Source organism: Gavia stellata, chromosome 2 (assembly GCF_030936135.1).
Source record: "Gavia stellata isolate bGavSte3 chromosome 2, bGavSte3.hap2, whole genome shotgun sequence".
NCBI classification, from domain to species: domain Eukaryota; kingdom Metazoa; phylum Chordata; class Aves; order Gaviiformes; family Gaviidae; genus Gavia; species Gavia stellata.
This window is the reverse complement of record NC_082595.1, coordinates 83,594,061-83,619,428: the sequence shown is the minus strand read 5'-3', so window position 1 is coordinate 83,619,428 and position 25,368 is coordinate 83,594,061. Positions and strand designations below refer to the sequence as shown.

The 25,368-nt window shown below is 36.6% G+C and overlaps 1 protein-coding gene across 1 annotated transcript in view; it reads left to right on the top strand.

Moving 5' to 3' along the window:
• The first annotated feature begins 3,146 nt into the window (after nt 1-3,146).
• PHF3 (PHD finger protein 3) overlaps nt 3,147-25,368 on the top strand; it is a 45,105-nt gene continuing 22,883 nt past the window's right edge. The window contains exons 1-3 of the mRNA XM_059832246.1: nt 3,147-3,390; nt 13,365-13,526; nt 14,574-16,401. Of these exons, the coding sequence (XP_059688229.1) occupies nt 3,147-3,390; nt 13,365-13,526; nt 14,574-16,401 (2,234 nt within the window). The remainder of the gene's footprint in view (nt 3,391-13,364; nt 13,527-14,573; nt 16,402-25,368) is intronic.

Below are 25,368 nucleotides of genomic sequence, written 5' to 3'. Positions count from 1 at the left end.
CTTTGACAGTTAGTTATTTTGCAGTGCTTTTAGTGTTCTGAATGGCTGTGTGGTAGTCTTGCAAAACTGTAGGTATTCTTTTTTCATCACATTGCTGAAGACAGAGGTTAATTTCTGTCAGCAGCGATTTTTGTAGCAAGAGCTAACATTCTGCTCGAGCTTTGCTATTTAACACTGCTCTTAATGAAGTGGTCAGCACTGCTTTGGTGACAGCAGTGTTTGAGTAACAATTATATAAATGTTCCCGTCCTATCCAGAAAAAAACTCGAGATATATTATTGTAAATCTATTAAAAGCCCCTGCCACTCTTTAATTTTGCGTACAGAGGGTTTCTTACAGTAATTCATGGGTGTTCTATTGCAGTGTCATTGGCACTTGTTAGTCAGGGTTCACCATTGTTTTATCCTGTGTCTGTTACTCTTGTGTTCGTGTGATGCTAATATGAAAAAACCTGTCATTACAGGAAGGTGTTTTAAAGTACTGGATTGGGGCATTTATAATTATTTTCTTAGTTTGAGCCATTGCAGCCCTTGCAGTTTATCCTGTATAGTATCAGATTGTTATAACTACATGGCATAAAAAAATAGATTATACAGTGCAGGATAGCACTTCCTCCGTTAATTTGCTGCTGTATTTGTTGCCAAGTTTGGAAATTACTTTGACAACTGCTAAAAGAATGTGGACTGCTATAGGTGCTAGTTGGCATGGTGTATATGTAGATGAATTGCATTGCTTGATAAAAATAGTTCATTTTTTGGTGATGGAGCTTTCAAATTGTAACATACTTGCTGCTGTAAGACTGTCACCTACTTACTAAATGCACCTGATTTGGCCTGACTTTCCTTCTTGCTGGCTGTTTGGTCAGTAGGACATTGTGCTTTAGACTGTGTTGTCATGGTTAGTGTGCAGAAGCTGTAAAGACACCATCATAGAATCGTAGAATGGTTTGGGTTGGAAAGGACCTTAAAATCATCTTGTTCCAGCCCCCCTGCCATGGGCAGGGACACCTTCCACTAGACCAGGTTGTTCAAAGCCCCATCCAACCTGGCCTTGAACACTTCCAGGGTTGGGGCATCCACAGCTTCTCTGGGCAACCTGTTCCAGTGCCTTGCCACCTTTCATGGTGAAGAATTTCTTCCTTATATCTAATCTAAATCTACTCTCTTTCAGTTTAAAGCCATTACCCCTTGTCCTATCACTACACACCCTTCTAAGAAGTCCTTCTCCAGCTTTCTTGTAGGCCCCCGTCAGGTACTGGAAGGCTGCTCTAAGGTCTCCCCGGAGCCTTCTCTTCTCCAGGCTGAACAACCCCAACTCTCTCAGCCTGTCCTCATAGGAGAGGTGCTTCAGCCCTCTCATCATCTTGGTGGCTCTCGTCTGGACTCGCTCCAACAGGTCCATGTCCTTATTATGTTGGGGGCCCCAGAGCTGGATGCAGTACTCCAGGTGGGGTCTCATGAGAGCAGAGTAGAGGGGGAGAATCACCTCCCTTGACCTGCTGGCCATGCTTCTTTTGATGCAGCCCAGGGTACGGTTGTCTTTCTGAGCTGCAAGTGTGCACATTGCCGGGTCATGTTGAGCTTCTCATTGACTAACTCACCAAGCTCTGCAAAGACGTAGCTCTATACTTGACCATTGTTTTCTTCTGAGCTGCCCTACAGGAGAAGGAAGAAAGACTGTCATGTTTTTAAAAAAAAAAGAAACATTTTTCATGGTCACCTGTAGTTTTTGTGAATTTGTGAAATTAAATAAATTGCATAAATAGGGTTGAAATTGTAGCCGAGTTCTTACATGTGTATGGCTAGGATTTTCCCTGTTGATTGCTAAAACAGAAATGTCCCATTAATGTGTATAAGGAAGCATACTTACTGTTCTAGTAAGCATGAGTAGGTGCTGGATTTATTTAGTGGCAGGTTGCTGGAATAGGGATCTAGAAAGTAATTCACTTTTTTCCCTTTAATTAATGCATTCATTAAAAAAAAAAAATCCAATCTAGTTTGTGAGAGGAGGATGGTGGAGGAAGGAGCGGAGAGAGTGTATGTCCTTTTTCTCTTTTCAAAAGCTTGAACAGCTTCATGTGTGCCAAAACTGGTCTCCCAGACTTTCCTGTATGCCAAATTAAGCCAGGCACTACTGCACTACTCTGTTTTCCTTGCCTCCCTGACCATATTTATTATCTCTCTCCACTCTAAGCATATGCTTATGCTAAACTTCTGAAGAAACATTTTGCTGACATTTTTTTCCATTCTATTTTGTAGTTACACATTCTTATTAGTTGAATCTGCTGCCATAGTTGCATTTCTGCTATATCACGAAGAAGTGATCTAGAAAACAGGAAATCCCTTCTTATAAAATGTAGGTGCCATCTTTGAATACAGTTCCTTAAGTTTAGATAAAACTTCTTCAAAATTGAGGTTTCTAAAAGGCTTCTGGCCCTTTTGAAGCCAGCTCAGAATTCTCATATACTTGATTGAGGTCAGATTTTCATATAAAATATCTGTAATTTTACTGAATGTAATGATAGGTGAAAAATAACAGAGATAAGGCCTTGCTGCTGAAAAATAGTTACTTGCTATGAAGTACTTGGTAGTTCCTCTATGAACGGAAATATAGTCCTTCTCAGTTTTGGGCCTAGTATGGCAGGCTCCTGAGCTTTCTTAGCTCCATTGATGTTAGTGGAAGCTGACCTCACGTTTTTACGTTTAAAGGTAAAGAAAGATGTGCGCTCACAGTGCTGCTAACCAGGTTCACTTATTCTTGATTTCCCCCTCCCTCTGGTGTCCCACCCCCTTGGGTTGGTTAAGGTTTAAACAAATTTTAGAAAGGAGGTGTTTTAGTTAACCCTTGTTATACACACTCTGTAGAAGTGGCAGCACTCTGATGCTGGTAGCAGAGTTTATATTAACTTAGTATGGGATTTATTTTAAAAATAATGTTAGAGAATTGATTTTTAGATATGTAGTGGGCCATACTAAGTCATAAGCAGATTTTTTTTTGTTACAATTCAAAATACCTTAAGCATTCTTTATAAAACACAACAGCCAAAACAATTTGCTGGTTTCTTAGGTGTTTTACAATTTGTAGCTTATTTTCTTATGGTATTTTTCTTGTCTTTCTATAGGGCTGAAAGACACACAGGAGTCTTCATGGATATAGTTGATACATTTAACCATTTAATTCCTACTGAACACTTAGATGATGCCCTATTTCTAGGATCCAACCTGGAGAATGAAGTCTGTGAGGATTTTAGTACAAGTCAAAATGTCTTAGAGGATTCGCTGAAGAACATGCTCAGCGATAAGGATCCTATGCTAGGATCTGCAAGTGCCCAGTTCTGTTTGCCTGTTTTGGATAGCAATGATCCCAATTTCCAGATGCCTTGTTCAACAGGTAAATGTTACAATTTTTTAAGATTACAATTTAAAATACAGTTATACTCTAGTACAAACCCTTTTTCGTAATGTAGAAATAATAATTTGGGATTTCTGTCTCCTTCCTGCCCATTTTGTTGCGCTGCTTACATGCCTGGCATGTAAACCATATGCAGTTCTTTTTAACTTTGTCGTGTAGCAATAGAGGAAGGCTCCTAATCTGGATCAGAAGTAGTTTAGGCTTTGTCTTGAGTACATGTAAATTATTCCCAATTCAAGTCATGATTCGTTAGTGTAAGTACTATGCCTGATCAGTGAAGTTGCTAGTTGTCTTCAAAAAATGTAATAATTCTGGATTAGCAGTAGGAGCGTGAGAGTTCTACAAATTACTTCTCTGATCTCAGGGTTATTCTGCTAGTGCTAGGCCTTCTAGTACTGGGCGGATACTGCATTCTGGGTGTTTTGCTTTGGTTGGCCTCAAACAAAACCCTGGAATGATAATACAGTTCTTTTTTACTGTTTGTTAACACCTGATTTGGAACCAATGTAGAGCAAAGTTTTAAATAAAAATAATCTTAGGAGTTTTGGAGTAGCTTTGGAAGATAAAAAAAAAAAAGGGTGATCCAGTCCCCAAATTTACTTATATTGAGGAACAGTTGGAATAATTACACTGAGTCTGGTGTAAGAGACAAAAGTATACTCTATGCTTAATAGTTTTTTTTATTTGACTGGAAGTTTAGAAAAAAATGAATTTATGTTCATTACTGAAAAATGTTATAGATTAATGCAGATAACTTTGATTATATCAACATTTAATTTTTTTCCTAGTAACTTTTATGAACTGTTTCTCGAAATCTTGATAATTTCTTGATGTAATACGTGTTTGTTTCTACTAAGAGACTAAATTCTCACCTTCACTAAATTAAGTGGTATTACAATATGGAAAACTGTAAATCAAAGATGATGTTGACTGAGGCAACGAAAAAGTGAACTACAAAGCCATAACAAGATATGCAATCTTTTTACTACTTTAGTAGAACACTATTTGAGGCCATTCTTAATGTTTTTGTTTGTTCTTGCCTGTCGTCATACACTTTTGTCTGTAACCCACCAAACAAAATTGTATCACTTGTAGTGTGCATAAGACTGTACAATGTACACAACTAAACCAAATTCCTCCTTTCTAAATTTTTTTATTTCCTTCCGGTAAAACAGTGATGCAGATTCTTGTTTCACGCTGCATCCTGTGCATCCTCCAGTAAACCTATACTGCATTTAAAATTTTTGAATTAACTAATAGGGCACAGCTGGATATTTTGGAAGTTTCAGGAAGACTTTTGGGGGCTTTTTGGCACATATTTCTCTTAAAAGTGATCAGCAGTGCAATAAGTAATACTATTGATACTTAAATAATCACAATTTTTTTGAGGTTGCTGTCCATTAAAATAAGTAAGCTAATTCATTTACTTCGGAGCTGCTACTTCAGGCTGTTTGCAGACTAAGGGAATCAAAACTGATCTGATTTATGCTGAGTTCATGAATTGATTTCCGCCCCCCCCCCAATCTGAAAGCAAGAGCAGAGCCACATCTCAGTAAGTAAATTAAAACATGCAATTTGGAATTAAAGTAGCAGGTATCCAAAAGGACATGAAGTGTTCTTGCTATTGCATGTTCTTTGTAGGTCTTGATAAGAACTGTCCTCATTCTGAGATGGTAGGACCACAGTATGTATTTACAGTTTTTTAGTTGAAAACGATTATCAGTTTGAAGCAAAGTTTCTTTGCTTGTCTGTCTTCCTTGAGTATTCATGACTTATTTGCTTTGTCTGAGGCTGTTGGTGATTTAACACAGCTTATGTAGTCTGCTGGTGAGAATGCAGTCATGCAAGATGATAGTACCCTTGGTAAGAATTACCCATAAAAAGGCTGTTTTTTCCAGACAGTATGCGTGAAAGCTCATCTCTACACCAACACTGATTTGTCTAAAAAAGAAAAAAGCATAACTCTGCCCACAAAACTTGCCTTACTTATATCCTTAGAGCTACAACACCATTGATGTGTCATACAGAATGATAGTTTGCTGTATTCTGATCCTTCCAGTTCTTTTTTTCCTCTCTTCTGTGCAGGATCTCACTATTAATTTATTCTGTAGTGCATTAAGCAGTATGGTAACAGAATGGTTGGTTGTTGGCTCTTCTCTTAACCTTCCACTAGGGTTAGAAGTGTACCTAGAAAAATGTATTTTCAGTAAGGTTTTACTAGGTTTAGGTACATTTGTTGTTACCTATTTATGTTAAGCAGGGCAAGACCTAGGAAATACTGAAAAGGTAGATGGTGGTTTTTCTTACACTCTTGATTTCATTCCTGAAGAGTTAATTTTTTCCAGAGGCACAAATTTATTTACCACAATTTATTTTAGACCTTCAGAAAGTATTTTGCATAACCCATGCCTAGACCATGGAACAATTTAAGAAGAGGAGCAAAATGCTCATGGAAATTAGTTCAGAGGGCCAGCAAAGGACAGATTTATCATGCTTGTTGCTCCATGAATAACTGGAACATACTCTGTTCTGTCCAGTTTTTGAAGTGGTGAAGATTTCTTGCTACAGCTTGTTTGATTGCTGTGAGCAAGCTGAAGAGATAAAGGTAAAAATAGTTGGACTGAGGAAGTGATTTGACTAAAATGGTATTAGGTCTCATAGATGAAATGGAAGAGCAGAAGACATGGCTCACTAATACATCTTTGAAAGCCTGGCTTGAGCAGAGTTCAAGAGTATTTGTAAACCTATGCATAAAGTAAGATACTATCGTTACATGCCTTCAACCCAAAGAACTTGTACCATGTTCTAAATATGAAATTTCTTGTGTGAACATGTGTATGTGTGAGTGGCAGAAGCTTTGAGAAAGGCTTGTTTCAGGCCTGCTTGCCCACATGCCAAATTTCTCAGGATTGTGACAACATTTTCTCTGCTTTACTTTGGGAGATCAGGTCTTTTTGTATAGAACCCCTTCTGTCTTGCTTTTAAGTTGGTTTTGAGTATGGGTTTGTTTTCTGCTGTGTTTCTTGCTGCTGCATTGACATTAGCTCTTGTTGGATGTTATTTACAGGCCTAATCCAAAGTTACTACTCATCAACATTGCATCTGTTTTGCTCAGCTTTAGGGTTTATATTGCACATCATTTATCATGAACTAAGCTTTTTTTTAATACTAAGCTCTTTTTATGGTGAGTTACCAGTTATCTTGACTGTATGTGATGGATACTGGTAGCCATTGGTTGTCCTTTAAACCGTTCAAGTGCTTGTCTGTAAGACAGAAACACATAGATTTTTGTGAGTTGAAGTCTGATTTCCAATCACTGCTTGTTAGAGGCATCTACCCCGAAAATGCGAGTTTTGTAAGTTGGATTATAAATGCTTCTCTTGGGGAGGATGGTAGCATAGAATCATAGAACCATAAAATGGTTTGGGTTGGAAGGGACCTTTAAAGGTCATCTAGTCCAGCCCCCCTGCAGTGAGCAGGGATATCTTCAACTAGATCAGGTTGCTCAGAGCCCCATCCAGCCTGACCTTGAATGTTTCCAGGGATGGGGCATCTATCACCTCTCTGGGCAACCTGTTCCAGTGTTTCACCACCCTCACTGTAAAAAATTTCTTCCTTATATCTAATCTGAATTCTCTCTCTTTTAATTTAAAACCACTACCCTTTGTCCTATCACTACATGCCCTACTGAAAAGTCTGTCCCCATCTTTCTTATAAGCTCCCTTTAAGTACTGAAAGGCCACGATAAGGTCTCCCTGGAGCCTTCTCTTCTCCAGGCTGAACAACCCCAACTCTCTCAGCCTTTCTCCATAGGAGAGGTGTTCCATCCCTCTGATCATTTTTGTGGCCCTCCTCTGGACCCACTCCAACAGGTCCATGTCTTTCCTGTACTGAACATCTCATAGTCAGCAGTACTGGTATATGACAAATAGCAAGGAGCATGAGAATGGATGTCTGTTGCCTGTCTGTTGATAGGAAGAACTATATCGGTATCAGTAAAGCAGTCTCATGTTCATGTCTCGGCCTGAATCCAGTTTGTGCTGGATCTAAATGGTTTCTTCAGTTAGATGACATTGTTGGTCTTTGTTTACTTGGGGAGCTTGCTCTGTAATTGCCACTGTATAATAGAATGGGGTTGTCTTGTTCAGCTTTGATTGAACAGTTACATGTTTGGAGAAGACGAGAAGATTCTTTCCAAGTGATCCTGGTAATGGCTTTGAGCAGAGGTAGAAATAACTCTTTATGACTCTCTCACAAGCTGGAAAGGGTATGGGTCAAACTAACACGTTATGCTGAAATACTTTCAGGATGTGTTTGTGGAGTGACTGCTGAACTGTAAAGATGTAGTTGGGTTGCTGTTTTGTGGGGTTAGACTGAGCAGATTGCTGCTCTTACAGCACAGTTAAGAAATTTTCTGTTATTTCAGTGAATCAAGGTACAAGTTATTCACAGATCTTATTATTTACTGCAGCTCCTAGGAGCTTAGCAGTAATGGAGGCCATTTGCTGTCCTGAAGTAGGTATTAGTAGAAAGATGTTGAGCCGATAGAGGAAGTTGATATAACTGCTGTCTTTGCCAGTTAAAGGACAGAATTTAGCAAAATGAGGCTTTTTAGAATGAAATGAAACCCAACTTCTTGAAACAATCAGAAGTATCCTGTATCATGTTTTAGGTGTCTGTGTGCTTCTGTTCATCGGTGTGGTCAGGTGGCTGTTCTTCCAAGAAATGAATGACCAACATGGGAGGGTAAATTATGTAGAGCAGCTCTTGGGTATCTTTAATGTTTGGGTGGTGTGCGTGGGTGTGGATGTGTGGTTTTGGGGTTGCTTTTTTTTCCCTCCCTTTCTGAGCAATTCCTTGGTCAGAAGTCGAAACTGTGAAGTTTAGGATATGACATAACTCCTGGGAGCAACACCTTTCTTCAACTTTGGATGGTACCCTAGTGATAGGTTTTCTGTTTTGTCCTGTTTCTTGCTGGAAGACATGCTGAAAGCTTATCCACTAATTTTATAAGCTTGCAAGCATAGCAGGTCAGGCTGATCACATGCCAGTGAACTAAATAACCAGCATTCATACTAAATTGGTATTTCTCAGCTATCATGAATTCTGTAGCTTTTCAGGATGTCATTTACTGGGGCAGTTTGATTTATTATACATGTAATAGAGGGAGTGGAGTTTGAACTGCATATCATCTGGAGATATTTCTGGATTTCATAAGAAAATCAAACTTCTAACCAGTTTATTCTATGTGTATGTTTATCAAATCAGGTATTTCTCATAAATGATGAGGAAGACTGACCCTATAAGAGTGTACAAAGACTGTGTTGGGGACATCTTTTTAATTGCCCTTTTTTTCCTTTCCCTCTGGATTGCTGCTGGGAAAGTGTTTCCCCCGAGTGCAGTCTGTTCTTCTTAGTTTTAGTCTGTGTTTTCCTGAGTACTGTTGAAAGGAGCATTACCTCTGCTAAAATCGTGATCACCTGCTGAATCCTTGGAGCCAAACCAGTTGTTCTGACTAGTGTCCTGTCTGGCTGTTTTAGCCCTTTAAGGCTCTTTTCACTAAAGCCAAATGTACATGTATTTTTCCTCCTGCATAGGAATTAATTTTGAATGTAACCTTCAGATTGCAACCCAAAATTCAGTCTACAGTTGTTTCTCTTGGCTTTCTTACCTCTTTATGCCTTCCTTCCTCCAAGCTGTCCATGTGAACAGTTGCACAGTGTCTTGTGACCAAGGTAGTAACTTTCCTGTATAAAATTTAAATTTACTATATTGGTATTATATTGAGAACTTGGAGAATGTTTATTTTGCATGTTTTTCTGTTTGTAGGTAACGAACTAGCAGTTTTCCCCATTTTAGGTCCTTCTGAAGACTTTAGTTATTTATTCCTTTGGATCAGTTTTATGGAGTTTTATGGATGGAGAGAGGTTGGATTTGTAATAGGATTTGCAAGGCAGTTTACGTATTTATGAATCACAGCTCATCTAAAGGCTCTCTTCTTAATAAAGTAACTTAATTTGGTTTAAAGTGCTTGGTTTGATGCTGTGTTCTTACTTTGTTGTTGGAATTTGTGCTTTACTACTCTTTTATTTCCAAAGTAACAGGCTCCTGTGGCTAAAGAACCATAAATCAGTAGCCCTGTGATGTAACTCCATCTTTTTTTAAAATGGGGATTCAGTCCTCTGTCAAGATACATGCTATATTTAGTTTACTAATCCTAATTGATTTTCATACGTTTTAATTCTAAAGACAGGAAAAATCCCTCTTTACAATTTAGAGATTAATGGAGAATGGGAGTAAAAGTTTATTTAGTATTTCACATGGTACTTACTGCGATTCTTTTCTTGCACTAAGCAGTGCGTAAAAGGTACTCGTAGGCAAATTTTCAGTTAAACAGGTTACAGACTTACAGAAAAACTTCTGTAAAACAGTTGGAATTTGGTGTTTTCTTATGCAAGTTATGTCATCAGTGACCTCGTTTCTCTTGAAAATACATTTTTTTCTAACAAAGAGCATTTATAATTCTGTTTCTTGAACATATGCATCGCAAATGTCCATAAGAAAAAGATTTTCATATATACCATCTTCAGTTACAGTTTTGAGACAGTGATTTTTTTTTTTTGCTATCAATATATAATTTTCATTGCTTTACTAGATTTTATTAGCTCTTCCTAAGGCTTACCTAGACATGTGTTAGTTACTGCTTTAGACTGTTACTCTTCTTTTCATTGAAGCATAATGTTATGTTTATGTTATGTTTTATGTTGTCATCCGCATATAACATAGTAGAAATTTTAAAACATTCAAGCATTTCCATATAATTTGTGATGCTTGTAGAATTAAAATATGGAATCCACCAGGGACTTGCTCAGTCCTGCTGTTAGCGTGATTCAGGTGGATGTAGCATTTACAACAACGCAAAGCAGCAGCAACAGAGTTTTGTTCCAGGGCTAACATCTACAGAAAAGAAATTTATTTCTACACTTGAGATATACCTTGACCAATGTGTCAAAAACCTGAATATTTCTGTCTAATTTTGGCTGAAGATAATAAAGGGAAGACTTATGTTAATAAAAACAAATACTTATAAATTTTAAAGATTTTGGTGACGTTTTTAGGGGTATTTTCTTGTCATTCCCTCCTCTTCTCCCAGCAAGTAAGGCTTGTTTTCCTCAGTTTTACATTGCTGAAGAACTAAGAAATGGTCATGCTTTTGTTTTAACACATGGAAAATTATACTTTAAATTTGCAAGTAAACTATTTTTGCTGTATGTTATTCTGTTATTGTATAATGTATGTAAAAATGAGTCAGTAGCACAGGACAGTAGTTTGGAAATTAGTGCCTCTTCCAGCATGAATATGTTGAATGTGATTCATATTTTCCTTATTTGCAGGTTGTTCAGTTGTATGCTAGTGTACAACTTTTCAGATGTTTTTTTCTTTATTTTTTCCTTTCTTCTGTCTTTTATCCTTCTGTCTTAATGTCTATATTTATTGCTGATATGGTCTTTAGATATTTATTACTAAGATCATCTATATCTTTCTTTTTAGTTCTGTCTGGTTTTGCTTTTGTTGGTTTAATTTTCCCAGTGCTGTTTGTCTACCTTCACTTCCCTTTCATAATTTAATTTCCTAATCTTCTCTGTATCTATTACTATTCTCTGTCACTTTTTCTCTTCCCAGCAGGGCTTGTGTCGAATGCTCCTCATCCGGGGGCCTCATGGGGCTGTACTAGCCAAGTTATAGCTCAGGTGGTTTGAAATTAGCAAGATTCTGTGCTTCAAATTCCTCTGTAAAATTAAAGCTACAGCACAGAGTCTTGTAAGTATGAAAATACTTTAATTCTAATATTTCAAACTGTCAATAGTGGACTGAATGTGTCCCTTCTGTTACTAATTCAATAACTTGAGCAAGAATATTGTAAAACCTGAGGCTTTAATGGCAGCCCTGAAATGGGCTCCAGAGCTGTTTCAGAAGTTGTCCAAGTAGTTTTTATTTGTCATGTTGTCTTCAGTAGCTTAGTAGTTTAGTTCTATGCTGGAGAAACAGAAGAAGACCTGAAAGGAGCCTCCTTTGTCACAGTCTGTTCCTGAATACCAGTTCCACCTTTTGTAGGAACACTCTTTAATGAGAATGCTAATACCAAAGTGCAGAGCTGTTGGGAGGACAGAGTCTTTGAGAACACGAGAATGGGCAGCTGGAGTTAGTGTGAGGGTCCATCTCGTTCAGTTTTCCATCTTGGACAATGGCCAGTATTAGATATTTAGGGGAAAATAACATCTAACAGGGCAGTTACAATGTCATCTTTTTGACAGTGTGCCCTTTTTCCCAGTATGTAGCTTACAGCAAATAAGTGATGAAGGAACATTTGGATGAGTGGAATAAGACCAGCATTATCAGTCCTTTGCAGCTTGCATGTGATATCTATGTATATATGTACACAAGCACAGGCATAAAGGTGGCTCTGTGGATTGGAAAGTGAAAGCTGCCAGTAATTTCCAGAGACACGCTTTTCCTGTAAACTGATGTATACGATGCAGTAACTGAAAATTATGGTTACAATAAAATGAGTAACAATAAGTTGTCAGCTCATGATGGCCATCTAATTACGGAGGTCGAGAGTGCCGATTACCTGGTGCCAAGGTCAGCCTTCCTTAAGAGGCTGTTTAAAATCTTTTTAATATTTGAACTTCAAAATTAACAGGTTGTTTGGTTTCTTTTAATTCTTTATGACAGGTGGTTGTGGATTGAATTACAGTCTTGGTAGACTTGATTATTCATCACTGTTTGACTTTAACAGTGTTCTACAACTTCCAATTTTTGTTATTTTAAAAGTATGCTTATTATTGTAGTGCCTTCACAAGAGCATCATTTTTTTTTAAGTTGCAGTAACATCAGACTTGAAAAGAAGCAGGAATTGACAAATTTTCTGAGACAGTCTAAAAATGCTGACAATTTTTAATTTATATTAACTTCTTGCTTATTTTGATTTCTAAGATAGATTTATTTATTTAAATCAGTTTGAAGTAAGCAATTGTTAGAGATTTTCAGGTATCTTACTTCTGTCACGTGAGTTACTTTTATCTTAAAAATGCTTCTGGGTAGGTGCCTGAATAGTGAAAAGTAGGCATACTTGGTTGTTTGGAGTCTGTGTGTATTTGTCAGACCCTCCTACATGTTTTGTAAAATCACTTGGGTGTTTGGCTTGATCTCACAAATTTCGCATCCCACAGGGACCAGGATTCATTAATCACACATAGGATCTTTGGGATAGGAGAGGCTACCATTGCAGAACCAAAATTAGAGAAAGTGAGGAGAATGGCTGGTACAGTGGCCTGACTGCCTCTTAGGAAACCTATTTTCAGGAGCAACCTCTGGGATCCTTCTCAGGTTAGTGGAGGATAGGAATTTGACAAAGACAATGTTCTCTGACTCTCCTGGGAGACTAGTGCATGCTGCACTCAATGCCCTTCCAAAAAGGGGTTGCAGATGCAGATATGTATGTGATGTGGGTGGGACTTAGAGTTTTAAAATTGTATCCTGTGAGAAAACTGTTATTTTAAACTCTGTGCACTTCTGGATCAGCTCTTTCTGCTGTTTACCTTTCTTCACTTTTTCTTAGGTGGGAAGGGACAGTGAGGGACAGCTGATCCTCTAAGACTGGGGACCTTCCTGTGGCAAAAAAACAATAAAAATGTGAGTCCACCAAAAAGCTATAAGGACTATTTACAGAAATTTTAAGCTTTGGGTGAGAGCTGCTTCTACACTGAAACTGCCTCATATGGGAATTTTCTGTCTTGCCTTTCTTCATTTTTTCCCCTTTTGTTTGTTTTTAGATGGCCAATTTATTTATTTTTCCCTGTCTCTTCCCCTGTCTTGCTCAGCATTACAGCTGCAACATTTTTTGATTATTTTAAGTTTTAGGCTCTTTCTTGTTTGTCTGTTTTTTCCAGTTATTGGTCTTGATGATATTATGGATGAAGGAGGAGTTAAAGAGAGTGGTAACGACACAGTTGATGAAGATGAGCTTGTTTTACCTAACAGGAATTTGAGGAGCCGTTGTGAAGAAACATCAGTCACATCACCAAGGAAGTCACCACGTTTAATGGCACAAGGTGATCATTTAATAGATTATGTGTTTTTGCACATTTAAAGTCAAGTGAATTTTTATAATGCCACACCCCCAACATTTATAAACTTAAAGTAAACCTTTGTTATTTGGTTTTGTGAATGCAAGTACAGACACTTCCTTTTTTATAAACTGGAGCTAGAAGTCAGCATCCATAGGGTATTACTCAATTTGAATTCTTCTTTGTTAAATATTTGATGTCTGTCTTATGGCCTGTGGTCCTTAAACTAATTTTTGAGATTTTGATCCTTTTACCTGCATCAGATTAGCATCATGGTTCTTCACCAACAAAAGCATGTTGTATTTGCAAACAGCATTGGAATATTAGGTTAGCATGGCTCTTTATTTACAATTAAAATTTTAATTCTGTTTATTTTTATTTGTGTATTTTCTTTTTATTTTAAATTAGGTTATAGTAATAGCAGTCATAAAGTCTTTCATCAAAATATCTCAGTGTGCTTAATAAGTATTTTAATCAAACTTTTAAATTGTGTGTAGTAGCTAATTGATTATGGTTAGGGTTTTCCTAACTTGTTGAACTGGTGGAGTTACTGACAGCTCTGCTTTTTTTCCTCTACAGAGTAGGCTGAGTTAAAAAGATAAAATTAATAGGGAAGTCAGAATTTAAGTAAGAGCCTGTGGTATAAAGCTGGTGAATATGCCTTTTTTTTTTTTTTTGAGTGGTGGAAAAATAGAGTGGGTTTTGATTATCTTTTTATCATCACCTCTGTCTTTCTGTCTTGTATATACTATTCATAACTTTCATAGCCATTAGAATAATGAGATTTTACATCCAAACTGTGGCAGTGTAAAATTGAAATGCAAGTAACTTAGAAGTTTTTTAAGTAGAGAGCTGGGGTTTTTGGTTTTTTGGTGGGTTTTTTTATTTTTTTTAGTTTAGTAAACAACTAAGTTTTAAGTTCTCTTTGTGTCCAGTAAGCTAAATCAGGCTAAATCAGTTCTATTCTAGGTTAGTCTTGTGTTTTCAAAGAGGATGCAGTATACCTTAGACGTTTTCTTTTTCCCTTCCTAGAACCAGTACGGAGTTTGCGACAGAGCACGCTAGCCAAGCGTTCGAATGTTGCACCTCTTGTTAGTACCAAGAAATCATCTGTAAAAAGTGGATCTGCTCCAAAAACGGGACAGAAACAAGAGAGAAGTCCAGCTAAAGAGACTGATGTCGCTGCACCCTTGAAAATAGAACAGCCTAAAGAAGTTAGGCGTAGTACGAGACGATCAGGACAGACAGAAGGAACAGCAGCAGCAGCAACAACAGCATCCCAAAGTAATACAAAATGTCTTCCTGGTCCCGAAGAGGTGCATGAAATAAAGTCTGAGACCCCTGAGCAGGACAAAGTTGAGGAGACATCCCAAGAATTAAGTTGTGCTAATTTAGAAGGAGCCTGTTCTTCTTCTACTGGAGAAACAAAGGAAATAACAGAGGTTGCAACAAAGACTGAATCTGGGAATGTTGAGTCAGTTTGTTCAGTATCTGCAGATACTGAAATCACTGCAGTTAAAAATGAGGCAAATGATGTGATTGATTCAGTGGGCTCTGAAACTTCATCAGAAGAGAAGGCTGAAAATAAAACAGAGGAATCGGAGAAGAAAACAGAAGAACATGATCAAAGTGGGGTAACTGGAAAAGCTAATGATCCATCTAGTGTTTGCGTGAATCCAAGTGAAATTTGTGAGACCTTTTCAAATTTGTCCAGCTCTGCAGAGGAAGGGGTTGATTGTAGTTTAGGTTCCCACAGTGTGGAAGTTCCTGATGAAAATACATTGTCAGTAAAGGAATGTGTAACAGAACCTGTAGATGATGACAAGGGAGTGGAGAAAACTGTAACTTCATCTGAGAAACTATTGGGCAGTGCAGAGTTTGATAATAAAGACTTGAGAAGTGAAGAGTTTACTTCTGCTGACCCAGGAAATAGCATTTTAGATAGCAGTGGTCTTGACCAAACAAACCAAAATGTACAGCAGCAGATCAGCAGTACTAAAGTAGAAGGCCCTGAGGCATCAAAATTTCAGGATGATGATAAACAAAGTAGCATTTCATCAAAATGTGAGAAGAACATTAGGCCCCGGCCTAGTAGATCTGTAACACAGAATAAGCAAAATCTGACTGCAGGTACTCGACAAAAATCAGGTACTGTGCAACAAGAAATAACGCGTTCAAGAACAAGAGCTGGTCTTACTGTTTCAGGTCTTCACAGTCCATCTTCAGCAAGTCTGAAGCGGAATGCGGATGAGCAAGAGAGTCATCAGCATCCAAGTAACCCAGTTAAAATTAGGAAGAAACAATCTGATCTGGGTTTGAAAGCAAAGAGCTGTGTTTCAGGGGTGACTGTAAAAAAGCAGACCAATGCAATGCTGAAGAAAATACCCCGAGTCCAGGCTTCTGGGCAAGTACAGAAGTCATCAGTTCAAAGAGCAAGTGAGAAATCTCCTACTCATCAAAGCTCTTCTAAAGACACCCACCACTCCGTGCATTCATTATCAGGGCACATTTCAAATCTTGGTCAGAAGCAAGTCCAGGGTCAGAAACACCAGCTTGCAACTGTGCTAAAAACAAATAGCTCCACAAAGGAAGAGGCAGAGACAAAAGATCTCCCTGTTGTAGAACATCTGAAGGAGGATGATAAAGAAAAAAACAAATCAAAAAGGATTGATAAGAATCTCCAACCTCGCCAGAGAAGAAGTAGCAAAAGTCTTTCACTTGATGAACCTCCATTGTTCATTCCAGATAACATTTCAACTGTTAAACGGGAAGGCTTAGAACATACCTCTGCTAGTGAAAGCAAATATGTTTGGGTGCCCAACAAGCAGTGTGGCTTTTGCAAAAAGCCACATGGCAACAGGTGTGTGTGGCTTTGTGTCTGAAGAATTTATTATAGGTCTTGGAAGATAATTTTTTTTCCTCTCTTAACGAAACATTTCATACTACTGGTGCCAAAACAAAAAGTCATAGCCTTATAATGGAAGCCTGTCTATTATACTGTCAATTAGTTTCCTTTGCATTCGTACACATTTTTTTTTTGTCTTTTAAGTAAAGCATTAGAAACTAGTTTGGCCAAAATTTTTTACTAGAAATGTTTTATTAGATGAATACATTTTTGAGTGAACGTGTAATTCTGCTATGCTCTTAAAATATGTACTTTAAACTTGACTTTTTTTTTCATAGAGAAGAAATAAGACTAAGATGTCTGTGTTCCGGATTGTCATTTCCTTCTTTCCAGAGATGTCTTAAGCTGAAGGATCACCATCAACCAAAAAAAAAAATCAAATAATTGTTTTGCATGTGACTTTTATCTGGTAGAAGTGTGATTCTAATACCTAGAGATTCAGAGGGTTTTTTTCAATTTGTATAATCATTGCTGTGAGGCTTTCATGTATGAAAAGTACTGAAGTAGTTGGGGGGGGGGGGGAATCAGTCTCAAAAACGCCCTATAAAACTTCTACGTGGGCATATCTGAAGTTGCCTTTGACTAAACCGAATAATGAGGTTGCATCTGAATTTGATAATGTCCCTCTGTGACAAAGTTATTCTTCTACACTGTAAGTGAACTGAAAAAGGCCATTGGGTTCCACTACTGAACTATCAATCCAAGAATAAGAATTCCTGTATTACAACTTCTTAATTTCTGGATTTAATATTGAAGAATTTTTTTCATAGTTGCAGTTTTACCTGCCAGTCTTTTGGTTTTCTTTATTTTTTTATTAATTTCAGATTGAAGATGTTTCTGATTAGGCCTTTGCTTATGTGAGAGAAACGTTTAATAGTAATTTTCAGTGAGTGTGCTTTAGAACTCTGTATCAGAATGAAATATGGAACAATTACCTTTGGTGCCTGAGGTTTTTATAGCATTCATTTATATCTAAGAAGAGCCCTTGTGAGTTTTATTGACTTATATCATATTTGAAAAAACAAATACGTAAAATTCATTTACTGTGCAGCTGTAGTAACTGCATCAGTGTGGCGTATTAAAAGAATTAACACTAGGTTTGCTCTGCCTGGTTGGTGAGAATTACCTGATTGAAGGGGCACTCAAACTTAGTTCCGTGTGGTTTTTTTTTTTTTTTAATCCTTTTATTGTTAGGACTGTCCCTTTACCATTTGTGCCTCTATAATAGCATTTAATTATATGCAGTTTGCATTTCCTTAGTTTTTGTCATGTCATGTGTTACCACAATGGTAGAAGTACATGGGTAGTCTATATTTCAGTGAATTGTTTAAATTCAGAAAGGCTGCTTCAGGATATGAAAATGCTTATGTGGATATTTTAAAACAAAATATGCATATTGGGGGTTTAAACTGCTTGATAATCTGTTAAAAATTCAGCTTTCAGTTGAACTCTTCCTCTTCTTTGTATTTTTGGTAACATTTTGAACATTCTATGGGTTTTCTTGTGCTGAATGTCTTGTTAGAGTTCAGAAAGTCTTGATTTTTAATACTAAATGGACCTAACCAATACTGGGAAGATACAGCAGTGAGGCAGAACTAAATCTGCTTATTTTAGTTTATGAAGTCAAAGCAATGCTACAGAAGATATACATACTATGCATTGATATAGAATTAAATGCAAAAAATTAATGATGCATTGCCAGCTCTTACTGCTGCTGGAAGAATAGTATAATGCATGGCTCACCAGCTGAGGTTGGGTTGAGAGAGCCCCATGAGTTGCCAAAGATTGTGATTACAGGTACCCTCAACTTTGTAATGTCAGTCTTGTTAAGATTAAGTGTTACAAAACTGTTGACAGAGCCAGCAGTTTCAGTGGGAAAAGATCAGATTTGCTAAATGTAGAAAGATATTTAGTACATAAACACAGATTTTTTTGTATATAGAATGTGACTGAGACACACTAGTAGAGTGGGGAGGCTTGCAGTATTAAGCCCCATGCTTAATAATAGAAGTCTTAAGATTGTCAGTCCAGCACTTTTTATCATCACTATTCTAAATAATGAAGTTTTAATTTGTTCAAATTTCTTTTATTTTGTAGTTATATGCTACAAATAAACTCTTAAGCCTTTCAGATTCACTTGATGTCATTAAGGTACAAGAGGAAGCAAAACTCCTATCTCGAGTGCCTTAGCATTTTTGTACTTGTTTAATTATTGGTGCAAGAACAAGAAAACATTTTCAGTATGGTGCAAAAGAAAAAAAAAAGCTTAACATGATAAATTTCACTTTTATCACTTGGAAAAAACATCAAAACTATCGAAATTGACTATAGTGGTAAGGTTTTTTCTATTCACTTTGTGGATTGCCTTTCAAGGAATTTTTGTTTCCCTTTTGTAATAGCCTAGCTGACCAGCCTGTTTCCTTTTTTCCCCTCTGTTAATTGTATAGGAGAAAAGGAGAAAATATGAGACACAAATATTGTCAAATGACAGTAAGTTCAACAAATGTCAAAGGCAGAGCTAAGATCTCAAACAATATTTGTGTTTATACCCTGCTCTATGGTTATTTAAACTTTGGAAATTTTTATCAATGCTGTGGTACAAATCACTTACAGAAAGAGAAGTTGAACTGCAGTTGCAGTCCTGGGTTGGGAAATAATGTGCATAAGAGCTTTGCAGTATGTCATATTAACAAAACACACTTAGAATTCAGACTGCAAAGTAGTAGTCCCTTGAACCTTTTTGTATTCCCTACAGTAAATGCAAAGCCACTAATTTGTTGATAATGTAATACTGAGCTTGGAAAATTGATTCAGGTTGAAGATAATGTGTGGGGATTGTTTCATCAGCCTTGTTTGTGTACAGAATCCCCAAGGAGGGATGCTTATGTAGGCTTTTCACGGCCCCAGAGTAATCTTGCTGTGCCTGCTAGAAGAACAGTAGAAGAAGGATGGTACTTGTATGTTGTTTTATTTCAGAATCGGCACCTGACAAATGGATTCAATTTATATCTTTAGGAATACATGCAATAATTTGCTGACCACATGCAAAGTCAAAGTATGCTCACTTTGCACTGCAGATACAATGCATTTGACTGGAAAAGGAGGAATCCTTTTTTACAAATATGTGACTTGCACGATCAAAAAAAGTTTACAAGTTATAACATGTCTTGCTTTATAAGAGGCATGTTTTCTTCTGTTAATAGATTGTCATTCTTTGGCACCTGAGCTTTGAACAGTGACTATTCATGCTCTATTTCCCACTTGTCTTGATGCTTATAAGCTGGAACCAACATAGCTGTTTTGTATTTTATATCTTCCGTACCCAGAGAGTGGGTGGTCAGTGTTTGGCTTTAGGACTAACTGTTTCAGTCTGTTTGTTTGATGTATTGTGTTGATTCCCATTCAGAGATTTACCTTTGCAACATAACTAAAAAATAGCTGTTCTTTCATATGAAAACTAAAACCTATGTTTCTGGGCAAGTCAGATAATCACAATATAACTTTTTACACTTAGTAATTTTCAGCACATCTGAAACAGGGTTTTTTTTTTCAGTGCAAAGTTTGAATTATTGTCGTTACTCAATTGTAGTATTGCTTTCAACTTGTTTAACTTTGCCATTGTGTTCCCATATTGCTGTCAGATGTTTTCTTACCAGCTAATAACATAAATCAAACACATAGGTTTTCATTCACCTATCTGTAGATGAAACGTATATATGTGTGGATATGCATATCACATAGAAAAATGTTACAGACTGAAGTTACTACCTCAACTTCTTGAATGAGTTCAAGTGACGTTGAAAATACTAAGCTTTGTCACAAACAATAGTTCTTTTTCCTGAATACAGATCAAAGATCTTTAAAGATAGTTGAAGAAAAAAATAATATTTAATTTCTTGTCATAGAGCTAGGTGAAGATGGTAGCTCTGCAGATGCAGACATTGAGAAATCTGCTAATGTAAGATTTCTTCTTGTATTTATCATATGCATCCTTCTGATGTAAGGGCTCATATTATAATTTCTCCAGTTTTCACTGTACATGTTCAAGTTCTTTGCATGCTGGAGGGCTGAACTTGTTCCTTTCTTGTACAGATAGGCAAAACCTAACTGATGTTTTGCAGATTGTCTCCCTTGTCTTCACTCTATTGTCTTTAATGAAAGAAGTTCCACCAATTTCTGATTAATAATTCATAGTACATAACTAGAGATATTCTGTTTCCAAGCAAATTTTTTAGAAAACATTATATCATGAGGGAAGTTTGTAGCTTTAATTTGTTGCTGGTGACTTCCTCTTTTGATTTCTACGATTCTAGTAAGGTGTTTTTAATAGGCTGTGCGAGTTTGGGTGTTCTCTTTTGTTGTTGTTTTGTGGGTTTTTTTCTGGTGTTTTTTTTTTTGTTGTTGCTTGCGATTTGATCATGCAGTTTGTGTGGTCAGACACTGGCCTTCTCAGAGCTCACCGAAAAATTAAATGATGCAGGACCAGAGTTTTACTTAGGGTCATCTTTTTCCCCACATTTCAACTCTGCTTTAATATAGAGGAAGAGTTAGTAATATTGTAAAAGGCAATTAACTGGGAAGTGCAGGAGTTGATTTAGTAAAGATATGGTATTCCTGATATTTTGCATACACATAGTCACTAAAAAGTATCTGCACAGCTGTAATACAGAAAACTACTTTAGCTGATGGATGAAGTTAAAAAAAAAATCTGAGAAATGTTTTTTAAAGGTTATTATTAGGACATTTATTTTTTTGAAATAGTGACAATACTTCAGTAAACTATTTTGGAACCAGGGGAATCGTATAATTCGCACAACCAATACAAAAGAGAATGGTTGAGGAAGGAGATCGAGACTCCAAAGTTACAACCACCCTTAAGTTACATGTGCATATTTTTTTAATGGTGGATGCATATATAGCGAATGAATCATTGTTGTGACAACATTCTTCACAAGAAACAGTAATTAGAATAATTATGATGCCTTAGTTCTATTACATGTTCATTGAATAATATCGAGTATGTTAAACTACAGATTGTGCAAGAAGTCATCAATTTACAGTCATGGATGATGCTTTTAAGTTTTCTGCCTCTGTTACTGCTTTCTTCCATTGAAAAGCCTGCAATGTTAAAAGCTATCATCCATGTCCACCCACAGCTGTAGAAAAACTGAATGACAGTATAAACAAAATAGCATTGTAATGTATAATTAAAGAATGGAAGGACGCCAGTGTATTGTATATTTACAGCTGTATCATTTTATTAGTAGGTTTTTTTATACGGATTATGTTACAAAGCTGCAGTATTGGTAGGATTATTATTAATACCAGTACCATTAGGGAATCAGGCACATAGATAGCATGAGTTGTCTAAAATACATAGTTTTATAAAGTGTGTGTATGTAGATGCAGTTCATAGAACATATGATCCTGATCCTGCAAGATGCAACATGTAGGTAGAATCCACTGGTAATGTAGCTTCCCTTAATGACTTTTTTTTTTCTAGAGATGTGTGATGAGTGTTAGGAAGTGTATTGTACCCAGTTTTTTTCAGGGTGTGGGGATTTCAGTGATTTTGGTTTTCCTATTGTTGGGCATGTTTCATGCATTCACCTTTAGTTCATAGAGCATAGGATTACTTGTCTCCCTGCTTGCTTCCGTTTTGGAGAGGTTCATGTAACATGACAACAAAAGAAAATTATGCCTTTAAAGAAAAAAGAAACTTGTATTACATAAAAGCTGGGTTATTGAAATTTAATACTTAGGAAATAAGTTTGCAGTGTCTTTATCCTGTGCTGCAAATTCCGTGTAGAGATGTGCTGACAGTGTTTCTTTGAAGATAGGTTATTCTTCTTTCTAGAAGATCAAAACCTGAAAAATCATGTCACTTGTGTTAGACTTGTACAAAAAACAAACAAGAGAAACTGCTCATGTGTATGTGGTCTGGTAAGGTAGTGCAATTTTTTTTTTTTTTTTTTTTTTTTTGACAAACACTTGTTTTACTTGAGCTTTGAATTGAGCCCATACTACTTCACCGATGTGGAACACAGATCTGCTAAAGCTGCCCTGAGTATCTTCTCTACTAGTAACATCTTTATTAGCTGAAGGAAAAACAGTTGCCTCCATGCAGTGTCTCTGCTTTAACCTTGACTGGACTGTAGTATCAATGTAGCTGAGACACAGTTGTAATGTTAATACAAATTTACAACAGATTTTATAGAAGATTGGTGAACAGTGCCATTAAGCGGGGGCGGGGGGGGGAATGCAGATGTGGGACCTGCTTTAAATACTTAAGTCCTTAAAAAGTGTGTGAACAGTGGTTTTATTCCTCGTAGGTGGGTTCGGGGTTAGGGTGTTGTTTTGAATAGTTTAAGTTTTGCTTTATTTTTTTAAGATTTGAGTCCTGTTGCAGTGTTTTCCCTGTGCTGTGTACCACAAATGCAAAGGACTAAAGAGAAGCAATTATTTCTGAAGGAAGTGATTTTCTGTGGCAATGCACCTCACGTTATTAATTAATCTCAAAATGCTGATTACTGACCCACACTGAACTATTCTGACAGTTCCCAATTTTTGTCTTTTTAGTCATAAGTATAGATTTACAACAAACAATTGTTTTATGAATAAGATTATTTCTGCCCATTTTACTGGTAAAATCTTATTTCACAGTAATAGATTTCTCTGAAAACTTGCTTTTGTTACATAAATTGAATGTTTGTAAATTAATTTTAAAACATGGCCTGTATATTTTGAAAATAGATGAACAACTCAGGCTTAGATAATTTAACAGATGAATTTAATTTACTACAAATAACACACCAAAGAAAATCTGGAAAGTTTGCATTAATTGTTTTCTCTCTCTTTTTATGTATCGTCTATTCCTTTCTGATTTTAAGGTGCAACTTTTCATGCCAACGTGTGGACTATGAAGAGGATTCTTTAAAAGGAATGAAACAATAACATACTCTATGCAAAAGTCCCAGTGAACTATACTATTGTCTGTTGTCACCTGTCAGCTCTTTTTAGATTTTTTTCTTAAACAAAATTTTGTTTTTATATTAAAGTCCAGTGAAAGCAATTCTTTTATTGAATGTGGCATGATTTAATATTTTAAAACACATTTTTCTTTCTCTTTCAGCTTTACATCTTCCAATCCAGCCTTACAACATGGGTAAAACTCCTGCACTTCAAACTTGAAGCAATCTACAGTCAGAAACTTTGGTGTTTTAGTAGTCCAAGATATCAGAACCTCTTCAGTCACAACTCTGACAGCTGTGCAAGAGGACATCCTTGATGCTTCAAGCCAGGCTTCAGTTTCCCTTGACTCCTCTTTTTAGTCTTTAACATTGCCCGTTACCCAATTACAATTGCTGTTACAAATCATAATTGTGTTTTGTGTGCAGATGAGTGAAACAGATAAAGATGTAAAAGTGGCCTTGTGGTAAAAAGGATTATTGACATTACTGGTATCAAAATCAGTATGTTCTCTCCCAGCCTCAGAAGTCAGTCTTGCAGTTGACTAGTGTGAAAATATTAGTAGAAATAGTGAATTTTTTAGGCAGGCAGCACCAGTGTTTTTATTACCATTTTGTATAACTAGGTTTAAGCAAGACAATTGTAAACACTGCATTCTGTTTTACAGTGCAGCCTTCATGGACATTTCCAGATTCTCTTTGTAGTCTTAGTTTCTGAATCCTGAATTCTGAAGTTTTGTTGTATGTGTTTAAATATAGTGGAATTGAAACCTTATTGTGAAGACTGCAATGAAGCAAAATAGATAATCCATTTTCAGTAATTTGCTTAAGGTGGCTTGAATAACATCTGTCTGTCTTGGTGTATATTCTTAGTGAAGAATGATCTGATTCTGAGCCGAATTCATTATATTTTTTTTTACCTTTTTTTTTTTTTTTTAATAGACCTGAAAATAAAGATTTAAGACTGGATGCCTATCTGGTGCTTTACTCATCATACACTATCCCTATTGCCCACTTAATATGTGTGAGCTAAGCTGAAAAATTCCATGTGCTGTCAATTTGAAGTTGAAGATGTGCAGCATTTTGTGTATTTTAGTCTCTGGAGTTCATCTCTGCTTTTTTGCAAATTTAGTCTGTTTTCTAAATAATCAAAATTTTGTTTTGGTTGCTAAAGGTTGCAATCTGCCTTGCTCATTTAACAGATTAGTCTCCAATGCCTGAATTTCCAAATGGAAAAAAATACATACATTTTTTTAATAAAAATTCAAGTAGTAGTTGTGGCTTCAAGATGGTGTATTTTTGGTTTCCTTCTGTTTTTAACCAAAAGGCATTCATTCATTACTACAGTAAAATATCCTTTAAGCAAGAAGCACTTGACTGTATACTTTGATCTTATTTCAGCTCTGTAGAAAATCTTACATTTGGAATTTTTGTAACCAGTTTCAGTATTCCCAAAGCTTTACTAATATTTTCTTGCCATGTTGTGAGATGTATCCTATATAAAGCATCCTCTTGTGGATCCTTGCAGTTGTGAAACAGGCACATGTGCTGTATTTCCTGCCATCATGTGTTTGGCTCTAGGTTCTGAGAAAGGAGCAGTCATCTTTGCGTTAAAGTCCCATCACTTCTCTTTTGTTTTCCTGTTGTGTTTATGAATGTTATGGTATTACTCTGGTAAGACCATCAGAAGCAGTTGTCCCCTAATGTTACCTTTCTTGTATCTTCATTTTGCTGGAACATAGATCTGAAAAGATCGAGGTACTGACAAAATGTGAAGGAACCTCTGCCTTCCTAATTGAAACTGCTAAATAGATGGGCAGGTACTGTTTGCTAGTCATGACTAATACCAAAAATGTACTTGCAGCTCAGAAAAAAGAAAAAAGATACAATAGTTTTCTTCACAAACTAGGTTAAAAACTGGTTTATTCAAATCTAGCAAACAGCATCATAGGCT